Source organism: Corapipo altera, unplaced genomic scaffold (assembly GCF_003945725.1).
Source record: "Corapipo altera isolate COAL_440 unplaced genomic scaffold, ASM394572v1 61286, whole genome shotgun sequence".
NCBI lineage: Eukaryota > Metazoa > Chordata > Aves > Passeriformes > Pipridae > Corapipo > Corapipo altera.
This window is the reverse complement of record NW_020884907.1, coordinates 6132233-6146531: the sequence shown is the minus strand read 5'-3', so window position 1 is coordinate 6146531 and position 14299 is coordinate 6132233. Positions and strand designations below refer to the sequence as shown.

General features: G+C 43.9%; 1 protein-coding gene across 1 annotated transcript; it reads left to right on the top strand.

Moving 5' to 3' along the window:
- Window positions 1-3962: 3962 nt before the first annotated feature.
- On the top strand, window positions 3963-7936 carry LOC113951555 (hydroxysteroid dehydrogenase-like protein 2). The gene is made up of 3 exons (XM_027652642.1): window positions 3963-4116; window positions 4552-4680; window positions 5698-7936. Exons 1-3 carry the CDS (start codon window positions 4062-4064, stop codon window positions 5796-5798), a joined length of 285 nt encoding a protein of 94 aa, XP_027508443.1. The 5' UTR covers window positions 3963-4061; the 3' UTR covers window positions 5799-7936.
- The last annotated feature ends 6363 nt before the right edge of the window (window positions 7937-14299 follow it).

The following is a 14299-nucleotide window of genomic DNA, read 5'->3' as shown; positions in this document are numbered from 1 at the left end:
CCAGCAACAGGATGAGGAGTAATGGCCATAAACTAAAACAGAAGAAGTTTCACTTCAACATGAGAAAGAACTTATTTATTTTGAGTGTGGTAGAGTATGGGAACAGGCTGCTCTGGGGGAGAGTGGGGGTGTGGTCCTGAAGTCCCCCTCTCTGGAGACATTCAAAACCCATTCCTGTGTCACCTACTGTAGGTGACCCTGGCTTGACATGGTGATTGGACTAGATCAGAGGTCCGTTCCAACCCTGATGATTCTGTGATTCCTTATTCATCAGAAAGCCTGCAGCAGGATTATCTGTCATTGCTCATCCAGCCACGGCTGCCCTCTCCTTCACCTCCTCCTCTAGTCCCTCTCTGATTTCCTAATAACTGCGAGGTTGGCCCTCACCTCCATGTCCTGCACCACCACATGCACACACACACACACATAACTCTTCCTCCTCCTGCTTCTGTTGCCAAAGGAAGGCTCTGACCTCCTCCTGACCTTGCTATGCTGCCTACCTGTTGCTATGGTTGGCAAGTCTTCTATCAGGTTCTACTTTTGGCTTGTATTTCCCTTTCAGCTTTCATGCAGAGGTCTTGCACAGCATCCTGAGAGGGACTTGCGTTTCGCTGGGAGCTGGTGGCAGAAGGGGAAGTCACTTGGTGTATCTGAACCTGCTAGAAGAATTGAGATGGATGGTTTTACTGACTTAAACAGAAAACAAAGTCAGCCATAAGCAGATGTGCTACTTCTTATGTGTTGGCATAATTATGGCTGTTGGTTCACTTCTGCTGCAGACTCCTGCAGGAACAATGCATGAGTAGGCTGATGAGGCCAAGGGCTGTCTGAACACTTTGCAGCTGGAACATCTCTCATGCCACCTGCTTTCCCAAGGCTGGTATCCCACACAGATGGAACTGAAAGAGCTTTGATAAAATGTTCTTCAGGCATGCTTCTCCTTTCTCTCTGTAGCTACTCAGCCCATATGAGCAGGGCAGGGCTTATCTGCCACAGGTGCATGCCAGGACTGAAAGCCTCATGCCTGCAGTGTGCTCTACAGAAGCAAGCCATCATGCCTGTGTGTATAGAGCTGCTGGTTTCAGCCATGCACAGAAGTTCCTGCAGGAGAAGCTCCTTGGCATCACGTCCAACCTTCCTCCCCTCAAGTATTTTTTTTCTCTCCAGTATATAATAGGGGAACTGGAGTGATGGGGCTTTTTTCTATACCAGGAGAGTCAGTTTATGTCCCGGAAGGTTTTTTAGCATGAGAAGCAGAGAACATTTGAAAAGGCACTATAGAAGGTGGAACGCTCGAGCACTGGCTTTCAGTAGCTTTCCAGTGCCTGCATGTTAGCCCTGCAAGTGGTGGGCAGCAGGGGAGCACAGGTTTACCATGGGCTGAGCACTCCTGCATCTGTGCTTGCAGTCCAGTGCTCTGCATCTCTACAAAGATGCGGTGGAGGATCCCCCCACTCCCCAAATTGCCCTTCCCTCTGATGGTACAGCATTCATCCTGGAGCAGAGCTGGCCCCCGACCACCCAGCTACTCACAGGAGAACATGGTAGGCCCTTCTTTTTCAAGAGCTACTTCTTTAACTCTGTGGGGCCAGGTATTTTGCCCATCAGCCTTTTCACTTACGCAAATTCAGGCAACTGCTGCGGTGTTGTGTTTCAGCAAAGCCTCCCTGGCTGCCACAGCAAACCCGTCTCTGCTGGAGCCTCCCTCTGCCAGCTGCTTCTCACTCCCCAGCCTTCACCTGTGGCTGAGCTGGGTTCACCTGAGGAAGGAGATGCAGCTGTGGAGAAGGAGGTGGCAAGGTCCTGGTGAGCACTGTCAGCTGGGCCCTGCGTGTCATCAAGACAGTGAGGAGATCTTTCAGGCCAGCAATTGGCTCTGAACACACCATGTGTCCTCCAGATGACAATCCCAACAAACTTGCTGCCTCCCTTCCGGCCTCCTGTGTTTTTGAGTGGCATTTGACATTTTATCATCATTCAAGTCTTAAAGCATTGCTTTTAATGAATATATCTCAAAAAGAATATAGAAATAGGTAGAAATATGACATTTTTCAGTTGGAAAGGGAGGCAAACTGAGGAAAACCACTTGTGCAAGATCATATAGTACACCAGGGGCATAGATCACTGGTATTTCCATCCCACGGTCAGCATGATATTGTTTCCTCCATTCATTACCAAATGTGCACCCTAATGAATACTGTTGTTATGTCAACATACTAAGAAGAGAATTTTTAGCAGAAGAATCATTATATTTAAAATATTCCCCTTAAACTCACCACTATTTGATTGGAATATTAAATAATATTTGGATATTTAACAACAACAGTTAAGGACACTTATAAGTATACTGTTAGTAGAAGGAATTCACAAATTTGGCACAAAATCTAAGAATTTATTAGAAATGAGTAAGGACTGTAGAGGAGAGTTGAGGTGAGTTCTAAGTTTTTTTCATTTTTTAGTAACAAAATAGTTACGTAGTTAAATGATAATTAATTAAATTGGTTGCAATTCCCTAACTCATAACTTTGTTTTTTCATTGTCCAGAACAATGTCTATATTACTATATATCAGCCGATGACATGGTTTCATATCTTCAAACATTTTTCTTTGCAGCTTTACAAGGTTTCTAGTTTTGATGACAGCAGTGAAGGTAGATAGATATGGCAGGAAAAGCACTGTATGTACAAGTTGATCAATTCTGGTGATAATGAATGCCACTTGGATTTCAAGTTGGTTGGTTTGCTTTTTCTCCCAAGAACTTGGACTTCATTCAAGCTGCTTGACAAAAGCCCTTTTCTCTCATTTGGAGGGTGAGATTTATGGAAGTGGCTGCAGAGCCTCTGTATTCAAAGCTAGTGAAAAAATGTTACCTTCCACAGGACTTTGAAACCTTTGTGATTTATAATCAGTGCCTTATTTTGAAGAATCCTTTTTTATGCTGAAGGTCACAGGTAAATATTGCTGGAAAAAGCAATAAAAATATTTTTTAAAAGGCAATTAAAAAAATTTAAAGACCAGTAAAAGTAAATATTGCTGGAAAAAAAAAATCAAATGGAAAATAGCACATTTTGTAGGAGTGTCATATGATCTGTCTTGCTAAATTATACCAGAAACAGTCTGTTGAAGCATGAAATTTGCATGGTTTACAGACCTAACTATTTTTTGATATTGTAGGCACCTAATAGACTTTCAACAGCATTTTATAGGCTGTTCACTTTGATTTGCCTCATAAATTGCAAAAGCTGTCCATTATTGTTAAATGCGCATGTTCGCTGCAGTAAAGTAGAATGCTGATCAAATTGATGACTTTAAGCAGAATTCTCTGTGTTTTAAGTAGATTTCTCTGTATCTTTAAGCAGAATTCGCTGTCCCTGTCCCTTCCTTTGATCTCTGTTGCAGATGGAACCCAACAGCATCATTCTCACCTTTAACCCCTCTTTTGAGTGTAAAAAGATGCTATCATTTGTGTTAAGCAGATGTTGCTCGATGTTTGTGGAAAGCTTTTGTGTTTTACAACCAGTTTGGCAATTGTCTAAGATGATGTCTTCTTTGGCACTCAACCTGGGGTTCTGGGAGCCCTGAACTGAACTTTGCTGGAAACGGAATATAGGGTACCTCACCAAATGACCATCAGAGAAAACCAGAGACGCAGAAGAGGAACCCACATCTCCTCACAGGCAGTGGCACACCTTGTGCAAGATAAACAATTATGCGATAGCTAGGTGGTAACTATATATTAAATAAGTGGGTTTATGTAGATTTCAATGTGTAAATTCTCTCACTTTTCACTCCTTGGTATGTTTGATTTGTGGAAAACTTCCACCGTGCACCCTGATCAGAATAAACAACGGCTCCTTTCTAAACATGACTCTTTGGCCATATCTAGAGAGTTCCAAAACTTGGCAACAAAAGCAGTAAATCGATTAACAGCTTAGAAGACTTGGCAGAAAAGTTAAATTCTTGCAGGTGCTGCCCAAGCATTGAAAGAGGAGAAGACAGAATCTGCTCCAGCCAAGCCATCCGGGCCTGTTGCAGAAACATTCAGAGTTATTGAGGGGGCCATGACGGAAGAGAATGTGAGAAGTACTCAGGGCGTCTTTCAGTTTGAATTATCTGGTAAGAGCATCAAATGGGAAACCTTCCCTAGCAAAAGGCACTCAGTGATTTCAAACAGAAGCACTCACCTTTTCAAGTGGATGCCGAAACAGAACAGCTCCTCTCCTGTTCTGCTGTGATGCTCCTTCTCAGGACCTCCAGCAGGCACAGGGAGCTGCTGCCACTCCCGCCGTAGGCGGAGCCTTTGTCACTGTCGCTGCCCTCCCTCACAGGGTTGGCGTGAGGACAGGCAGGGGTGCTCCCAGGGTCTCCTTGAAACACCCGCTGCCTCCAGGTCTGTGAGCGAAGGGCAGCCTTTGGGCTCTCCTGCCCGTGTCCCCACATGGGCACGTGGGGCTGGGGTCACCTGCCAGGGGTTGGCTTTGCCTGCCCCCAAATGGGAGGGAGGGCAGAGCGCCTTTGCTGCCTCCTCACCTCTCTTCATTCTCTGTGCAGGTGACGGTGGAGGCACGTGGTATATCGACCTGAAGAACAAGGGTGGGAGCACTGGCTTTGGGAAGCCTCCTGGGACAGCTGATGTGGTTATGAGCATGTCGAGTGCTGACTTTGTGAAAATGTTCACAGGTGAGGGACAAAGGCCTTTGTCAGACCGGTGCCCAGAAAACCTTCTGCTGATGGGGGAGGAGACTGGCATCTCACTTTCTGATCTGGGATGGAGGAGCTTTCAGCTTTTTGTGGCTCAGGAGAAAGTACAGGCCAGAAGTGCTTGCATTTTTCTGGACTCCTGTGTTTTGTGAACAGGAAGAGAATAAAAGCTTATTCTGCTTTTATTAACCAGGTATTGACATTTTAGCAGCCAGCGTAGCTTCAGAAAGAATCCAGTCAATGTGTTGTATCTGTGTTCTGCGCATCTCTACGCAGTGTTTCCTAAATGTGCACTGCTTTTACAGGAGGACTTGGTAGGATAATAACCTGATTTCTTTCACTTCCCCTGAGACATCTGAGTTATATGGTCTTTTCTCCATTAAAATCAGTCATAATCTAATAATTTCACTAAGTAACAGGATACAACTGGCCCTCTTACAGTGTGTTTTCTGGCTCTAGAAAAGGTAGGTATTGGTGAAATTCTGTTGGACAAGAGGCAGTATCAGAACTTTCACAATGTTAAATTGCTACACTTCTTTGTAAGTGTGATTTTTGCATTTATCACTATTCAAAACAATTCTGAACCTTCTTTAGCAAGCTTCAAAATGAAATCAGAAGAGAACAGATTATTCATGAAGAAAGAATTTATCCATTAAGTTAATCATTATAATCAAGACCTCAAAATACTTCTACAAATGAACTGGAAAAGTAAATTCTATTTTAATTAATCAGCCTCATCATTTTCAGCAAAGGGCTTTCCTATTGTGAAATATAGATAGATAGATAGATAAATACATTGTTAGACTGAGAGATTTTAATTGTATGAGATTTAATTGCAGCATCTGATTTTTACCCCATGGATAAAACCATGAAGTATATTCCAAAGCAGAATTTCTAAAGAACTTGAAGATCTTACTCTAAGAATATTACTGTTTCCTCTGCACAGCCTATATCCAGGTCCTTTCCATTTTCTAATGATTCTGTTTCTCTTTTTAGATAAGCTAAAGCCATTCATGGCTTTCATGTCAGGAAATTCTAGTGTTAAAGGTGACACAGTTCTACCGTCAAGTCTGCCACAGATAAATTTTGAACACTAGCAGAAATACTGGCCTTTCATATATAATTACAGTGCTTTTTTAAAGTGCCAGTCATCATTTCTTTTTGATGGTGTATAAGTATTCAATAGATTTTATAATTTTTAGAGAAGTTACAACTCAGTTTGAATATAATATCCAACAGAGAACATTTTTAATAACTTGCTGTAATGATTAAAATAAAAACTGTGTCCCAAAATTCTGATGTTTCAAGCTTATAGGAACTGACCACCCCTATCAGATGTTATTAAAAAAGGCTGATGATTTCAAGCTATTGGAAAACACAGTGTATGTGCTTGCATGAAAAATATGGCTACATATATTTTATTTCTTTAGGGAGCCACCTTGAAATACTTGAAATACATCTTTTGAAATCTACTGATTCTAGAAAACATTTTTCAAGTGAACATGTATATTCAAAGTACATTTTCAAATGCCGCTCTGTGACACTTAAAAAACTGAAGCAGATGACAGAACTTGGCTATTAGGAGCAAGCTTGTTTAATTTCATACCTGTTTCACAAGCAACCCCATGTCTTTGCAATTTTCCTTTCTGTGCAACTTTTCTGCCAAAGAATTTTTGCTTTTCAGGGTTACTGGGGTGGAGAGGAAAGGTGTGCAGCATCCAGTACGTTAACTGTGTCCTGGCACCTGAAGACAGAATGTGTTTATTTGCTTCCCTGGCTATGTGGGTAGTTAATGGTGCATGTGCTTCTTGTGTAGTCAGTAATACTGCTCTTGCATAACATGGCTGATAACTGTAGTGTCATTTGGCGAGGTACTGTGATGCCTGTGACACCTAGAGAAAGGTATCATCTTCAGAAGAAAAGTGCTTTTGTTTCAGATGGATCCAGAGCAGCACAACCTGCCTCCAACTGGCCACTGTGTTTCTTCTCTCTCTAACATATCAGCAGTGGTGCTTGCATGGTGGAGGAGTGGGAGCTCACCAGGGTCAGAATCTTTAGAATAAGTGGTGCGGTGGCTGTGCCTTGCCATGGGTACTGTGGGACCCAGTGATCCAGAGTGTTAGGGATATTCGATCCTTGCATTACAAATTCTCATATTATGCCATTTCTGGAGTTTTTACTGTAAAAAAAAACATGACTGAAAAACGAGCCAGTCCACTGTGCACTGTGAGGACAAGAGCTAGAATGGGTGCTACAGTAGAGGAATTACTGCAGGTATTCACATTCTGCAGAGGATTTTTACATGAGGTCAAAACTGTGTTGCTTTTTAATCCATTGCTCACTTCACAGTTTTTGATACCCATAAAAATGAAGTGGCTAAACAAACTGTGATTGTTTCGCTACTGTGGGTAACTGGTTTTCTGGATGATGGTAAAACTACAGGTTTTCTGGGTGATGATAAAGGAACAGAACAGCTCCAGGACCTACGTAAGGCACAGACACGATCTGTTTGCTGCTGACGGTAGTGAGCAGGACTGATGGCTCATCCATCACACTGGAAGGAGATGTAAACTCATGCCTCATGTTCTCAAGGGATTTGTTTTGATGTCTTCTCTCCCCCGTCTTCAGCACAGTTCCAGCTCCTCCGGCGGAGTTTAGAGGCGCCGGTACCGACGGAGCGGCCGCTGCCAGCAGAGGGAGCAGGCAGCCCACTGCAGAACCTTGCCTTTGGGCACCCAGCGCTTCCGAGCGCTGCCAGCGTTGCGCGGGCGTCCTAAAGGGCCAAACTCGCCAAAGTGCAGCAATATCTTTTCTGCTCAAAGCAGGGGTCAAATGTGCGATAGGGTAGGATACCCAGATTTGCGGCAGCATCAAAATCTGCGTCTATGCCTTGCAGCCTCTCATGTCCCTCCCCCTGCTTTTGGTACAGTCCCTGCTCCAGAAGGGAGAGGGTGTACTTCTAGGTGACAGAGCACCAAGACTTGTCATTCTTATCTCTCCCACTAAAATAATCAGCGAGGGTGTAATACTTTGTTGTTAGGGACAGCCTTGGTTTGCAAGAATATTGGTCTGGATGCTTAAAACTTTGACAAAAATTAAACCCACTGAATCTCAGTCCATATAATGGAGTGTTGCTTAATCTTAGTTCTGTGCAGCATTCTATCCTGGAACAAGATGTTGCTTTATATAACAAAGCTAAGCTTTGACTAACTAAATATAATTAGCTCAAGCAATAGTACATAGAGTCAGTATTTTTACTGGGGTGGACTATAGCTAGCTCTGCTTCCCTCTGTTTCCACAAGGGGCTGAGGATAAGACCTTGCCAACTATAATCACTGTATCATCACACCTCTTGAGGCAGGTTTACCTGCACAGACTTTTATCGGTGAAGTCCACACATCAAGTTGGAGTTACCATAAGGAAAATAAATGGAAAGAGAAGGAAGTGCCTGACAGTAGCCAGCCAAGAAGTGAAGCAATGTGACCCCAAGAAGAGTGTCCTTTCCAGAGCCTGCTAGCAGTAAGGATGAGGAAGATGTATATAGTTATTCTTTTCAGGCTTTTTCCTCTTTTAACTCTGTGCTTGGTATTAGGACCTAGCCAAGCTACCTCTGGGTTGTTCCTGTATGTGATGCTGTCAGTGCTGACGAGATCCCATTTAATCAGTCACAGGTGGTGCATGTCAGTCACTCCACTTAGTGCATATTTATGGCTGGTAATGCTCACTGAATATTTACCTGATTATTATATACTTTTCTATTTGCTAGCTCTTATTTTTCCCCTAATGTAACCTAAAGTTACAAACCAGATATGAAACACAGGGGAAAGAAATGGTGGATTCTCAGACTATCAGCAGTTGCTTTCTATGAGAACTTATTAGAATACTGAGGTTTGCAAGTGGAAGGCCATGAGGATAATATCACAAAAGCAATAGCACAGGAAGGAGAAGGGAAAAAGCCTGCACAGCAATTCAGGTGGAAGGCTGCAGGGCTGCAAGTGAAAGGCAAACTATGCAGGGTGCATGGGAGGCCCTTGGTGCAAAGGTGAAGGCACTTATAGTTGTCTTTGTGCAGCAGCTGATGTGTCTGGCGTTTGCTGCTCAGTGCTAAAGGAGTGTTTATGCAATGAAATTGTGATCACAAGGTTGGTCTCAGAGGCCACATTAGAACTTCATAACCAAGGCAGCAGGAAAGTGCACACAGTGTTTCTGCATGGCTCAAGCTCTATGGTTAAGCTCAAGTTCTATGATTAAGCTTACCAGAAAGTGAAGCAAGAAAGAAAAAGTATGTTCTGTTAAATTTCTTGAATGGTGTGAATGGTGATTTTAGGCTTATTTCCCTGTTCTCACTCTCCCACTGATAGGAATCACAAAGCATGAGCAACAACTCTGAAAACATACCTTTCAATCCATGGTTAAAGCTTTAGCAGGGTGAGGGATAAATATCATATCATCATTATCTTCAATCGTTATCTTTGTTCTAATGGAGTGTGAGTATGTGTGAGATGTGGTATTGGGTGAATAAATAACACAAAATCAGGGTATGGAGTTCTAGACTTTTTTTTACCTAGAAACATAATTAATATGATTCATAACATTTTGTCCAGAAGGATATTGTGAGCTCTTTCTTTATAAGGTAAGAGCTTACTATTTCTGCTAAATAATTAAATGTGATAGAAGAGAATTTTGTGATCCAGAATTTACTGTAAAAGCAGAGTGTCTAGGTCACATCTATTCACTGAAACAGGTCTCTCAAACTTTGAAGTTTACCAGGCCAAAAATGGAGGGAACAAAAGAATAACATGGTTGCCTCATGTTGAGCAATACAAGTGGGTGAAGAGCATGACCCAGTTATGTTTTAAAGCCATTCTCGGTGTTGTAAAGTGCATTAGGGAATAACTTGAGGCCACAGGCTGAGACCAAAGCATCCTGGTTTCTTAGACATAGAAACAGCCATTGTCCTTATCTCATATACAGAAATTACACACTGTATGTTCTTGCTGTCAGCCAAATTTCCATTGTATAATTAGCACATCTTATAGTGACAAGTCTCCTGGTTGCTTTCAAGTGGGTTTCTTGTTAAGCTGTTATTACACACTTTTACCATACTCATTATTCAGATTTTTGTTTAAATTGCTCTGCCTTACCTGTCATGCAACAGCTGACACTTGCACACTGTTGCCACAAAAAAACCAGGTGTTTCTACTGTCATTATGGGAATTCCCAAAGCAAAAGGAAGTTGCTATCCAGTTAATGGAGAACTCCAGTCCTGTTTTTTTCTATCTCAACCGCCTCTTGCAGATGGCTGCTCTGGGGAAGCTGTACAGTATACGCAGTTCGTCAAGGCTTTCTATGACTCTGCTTTTTTATTTTGCAGGTTAGTCTTTTTTTGCCTGTGAGACATGTATGTTACTCACCTATGACATCACCTAAAACTGAAATAATTTTTAATACTGAAAGAAGATAATTCTTTACATTTTAAATAATTTTTGTAAAAGCTCTGTCTTCTAAGCAAACATTGAAGAAATCAGATTTTCTGTAATGCAGCAGTTCGTATTCTGTCTGATTTACACACAGAGAGCATTGTCAACATCACTTGTTCTTCCATGAGAAAAAACAATGGAGACTGCTTAATTTGTGTAATAAAAGTGTAATGAGTACTGACAATTCGACTTCTTGGACTCTGTGAAGCCATAGCAGACAAGAGGAGCCTGGAAAGTAAACTAAATTAAAATCCACAGGAACTTAATACAAAACAGAATTGTATGGTGACAACTCTGAAAATGCACAGACTAGCTTCTCAAGGGTATTTCAAGCCTCTCATGAAGCAGCACAGAATTTTCACAAGCACCATGGGGGCTTATCTTCATATTCCTTTTCCTGTGTTACTACTAATTGTTAGTTGCAGCGTGGTACTATAACTAACAAAGGAAGGACCAGCAGCAAGTTAGTTCTGCTCTGATATGCTCGGGTGTTACTATGAAATATCCTTGTGATGACCACAAGGACAGGATTTGTCTGCAGTGTTTCCTACAGCATTATGCACATGTGAAGGAAAGGTGGCTGCCAAACATGACAATCCGAGGTCTTAGCGGAGAAAACTAACAGGTACTTCTGTCTGGTTGTCAGCTGCCCCAGACAGGGTGCGAAAAAATTTAGAATGGACCCAAAGGCTGGGTGTTTTTCCTGGGTTACACCAGCCTAGCTTTGCTGCACTGCCACTGAAAACACAGGGATACAAAGCCCTCTGCATGGTCCACAATAGAAGGACTCCTTATACACTAACCCCCAATGTTCCAGGAGAGTGTTGTAATACCCCACCTCCACTCGTCACACCAGTTGTCTGCAAGTCAGACCACTTGTTTTCCTGCAGTTCTGAAGGAAAGTGCCACCTACCTTGCTGTCCTTGACTTCCAGTCCTCATGGCTGGGTGTCTGTGATTGTACCTGCCCCACAGACATGCCTGTTGCTCTGCCTTCCAATGCACTGATGTCCCACCAGGGAACCCACCCCTTGTCCAACCCATTAATACTGGATGGCAGACACCTGTTTCTCACCAAGCCCTTTCATCCAGAGAAGTGTGTGAGCAAAGGCTGGGTGGATCTACCTTGTGTTTAATCCTCTGAGAGGGACTGCAGGAGTGTTCCAGACTAACACACAGACTTTTGGGATGGGAAGCTGGCTCCCCAGATTTTTTTGTGCTCATACCTTTGCAATCCGTGTTGAGGTGGAGGAAGCCTCAGTGAAGATCCAGGTGTCTGCTTGCATGCTGGAAGGCTGTCTGAAACAGGCATCCCTCACAGTGGTACAGAGGAGGAGGCAATGTGGAAGACCACAAGGTTCTGCCAGGCACTGAGCTCTTCTTGGGCTTTCTGAGACCCTCCAGATACTACTCTCTCCATGCTCCAGCTGACCGATGGGATAAAATCATGCTTGGGTCACAGCTAATGAAGTCTAAAAATGAAGAAGAATCTTTTAACTCACACTGCTGTTTCAAGGGGTTGCCTTTTTCAGCAAGATATTGGCCGTGCAGCAATTTTTCCTGTCTCAAAAATTGTTCCAGCTTAACTTCTTGAAGCTATTTTGGTTGGGCACACATTCCTCTGAGGAATATACCTTTGAAAAACACAGCAGGGTATTCCTACTGTGATGAGACAGTTTTGTGATCTGCATTTGGCTGATGCCAGCCACAGTCAGCAGCCATTGGAGGAGACATGCTAATGGGAACCTGTGGTGAACTGATGCAAACAACAGCCTATTGTGGCAGTGGCCTGATCCTGCTCTTCCTCCTGTGAAGTAATCAGTCTTGATTTAAAACCTACATCTGGTCAAACAGACCGTTCTTGACCTTTCTTGTTTTTCGCTCTCAACCCAACTGCTCTCGTCCTATGCTTGGTCCGTAGCATATGGCCAACCTTCTGCTAAAAACAGAAGTATTTCTGATTGCCCCTGTCTTCATCCCAGGTTGTTCATCACCTCCCAGGGCAGCTTCCCTCCTGTGAGAGCTGGGGGATTTTACCTGGGGTGCTGTTTCACCTTTGTGTTTCAGCTGGCAAGGTGTCTGGCACAGGATCAGGCTCATGACTGCTGGTGGGGACCGATGGAGAGCCTATGGGCATGCTGACACACCCTTCTCATCTAGGCAGGAGGGAGCAAGCACAGCCAGGGCACAGACTATAGGGGTGTGACTCATTTGTTGCTTTCTTGCTGTGTGGGTCAAACGCAGGGTAGAGCTGGGTGGCAGAAACAAACCACTCAGCTTGAATCCCAGTTCACCTACCAGTCCTGCATGAATGAGGAATATGCCCAGTCGGTGGACATCTTATCTCACAAAGGGTATCACTGGGAAAAGCCAAGCTCTGCTCTGTTCCTGGTTGATCAATGCGGTGCTGAGGGGATGCTGGGGAAGCTGAGTGGGTTCATAACAAAGCCATGCAGTCACTTGGTGTCCCCATGTTTTCTAAGAGGTGGTGGCACCTGCACTCTGATGTAGATGTCAATCACAATGGCTTTTGGACCTCTCTTCAAGCAGACAGTCAGGTGTTTCCAAACAAGAGGGCAGTGATTCCTTTCTCTCCTGTTAGACAACTTGTGTCCTATTTCACAGGCACTGGCCCAGCCAGTCTTTCTCCGCAAAAGGCTTGGTTCTTGTGGGATCTGAGATGCTTTTGCACTTGCCCCTTGTTTTTGCCCTCCTGGTGGCATTGGTGTTAATGGGATGGCAGGTTACCTGTCAGGGTGCCCAGGAGTTCTGATGGGCAGAACATGAGCTTCCACTGAGCACCATGAGCAGTAGTTTTCCTGGCACTGGGGCCTGAATGAGACAATTTACCCTTGTCACACAGCCTGATAGGGCTAATAAATGGTCATAGTACAGATGGGTACACACAGGTTAGTAAATTATCAGAGGTCACAGAAAAAAATTCATGTCAGATCTGGAATGACGATGTGATACACCTTCTTCCTCAGCCCACTGCATTAATGACAGGACCCTGCTGCCTCAGCTGGGCCTGCAGAGGTGCTTAGCACCTCCAGCAGGTGTCCATGCCAACACTCAGACCTCTGCCTCAATGTGTTTTATGCCAAGTGAGGAATAGGAGCAGAAATGATCAGCAATAACACCTCCTCACCACAGCAGTCCCTCAGCTTTGCAGAGGCAGGGCAGTCTGTCTGCCCACCTTAGAGCAGCCAGCACAGTTCTGTCATGTCAATAGCAGCAGCTTTCCTTCCTGGAGAAAACCTTGCTTTCTCTGAAACCTCGGCACACATGATCGCTGCCCTCCCAGTGCAGTTACCAATGCAGACTGTGAGCTAAAATGAGCTCATGCAGAACTGCAGTTCTGTGCCTAGTGCTGGTGACATTATTCCAGGCTAGCTGAGCTCTTTGACAGCAAACACGATATGAACCAGAACACTCTGATGCAATTACAGCCCTGTGTACAACCCCATGATGATAATAGGGCACAATAGCCAAGCAACCATGTCAGAGGTTTGAGAAGCATTTTCAAACCTTCTTTTGATTAAAGCGTGCGGAGACAGCATTGACCTGGGGCTGTTCACAATGAGGAAGTGAAGAAGGAGTAGGAAGAACTGAGGAAGAAGGTGCAAGGAAGGTAGGCTTGGAGGTACTTTGTCCTGTTGCCATAAAAGAGCATGATAGAAAAAGAGAAAAGCAAAGAAAAAAATACAAAGGAGTGAACAAGATTGAAGACCAGTGGTGAAGAGCAAACCCCTTGTGTTGCCTGAGCGCAGCTGATGTGCCTGATTGTAAGGATTCCAGAGATAAAGGCAGTCCTTCTCTTCAGGAATTCCTATTGTCATAATTTTTGAAAGTGTAACTATTTGACCTTTAAAAGGCAGCCCAGCAGCTCCCATCTTGGAGGCAAACAGAGCACTGGTTTCAACCAATATAACTCACGCACTCTCTTGCCCAGGAGATGTGTTTGATGGCCCATGGAGTGCTGTGGGAGCATGTCCCTGAAGAGCAGCTCATCCCTGCCCCTGGCAGGACCTTGTGGGCACAGCAGAGTCCAGGAAGGTTGTGGTCTTGTCCTCAATATTGCCAGTGCTTTGACTATAGGTCTTCACACTAAAAGCAAGA

What these genes read in the sequence shown, in the direction of transcription:
- LOC113951555 (XM_027652642.1), top strand. Translation starts at nt 4,062, where the DNA reads ATGACGGAAGAGAATGTGAGAAGTACTCAGGGCGTCTTTCAGTTTGAA. An exon ending in CTTTCAGTTTGAATTATCTG is followed by an intron (nt 4,117 to 4,551) that starts GTAAGAGCATCA and finishes TTCTCTGTGCAG; the next exon opens with GTGACGGTGGAGGCACGTGG. An exon ending in CTTTGTGAAAATGTTCACAG is followed by an intron (nt 4,681 to 5,697) that starts GTGAGGGACAAA and finishes TTCTCTTTTTAG; the next exon opens with ATAAGCTAAAGCCATTCATG.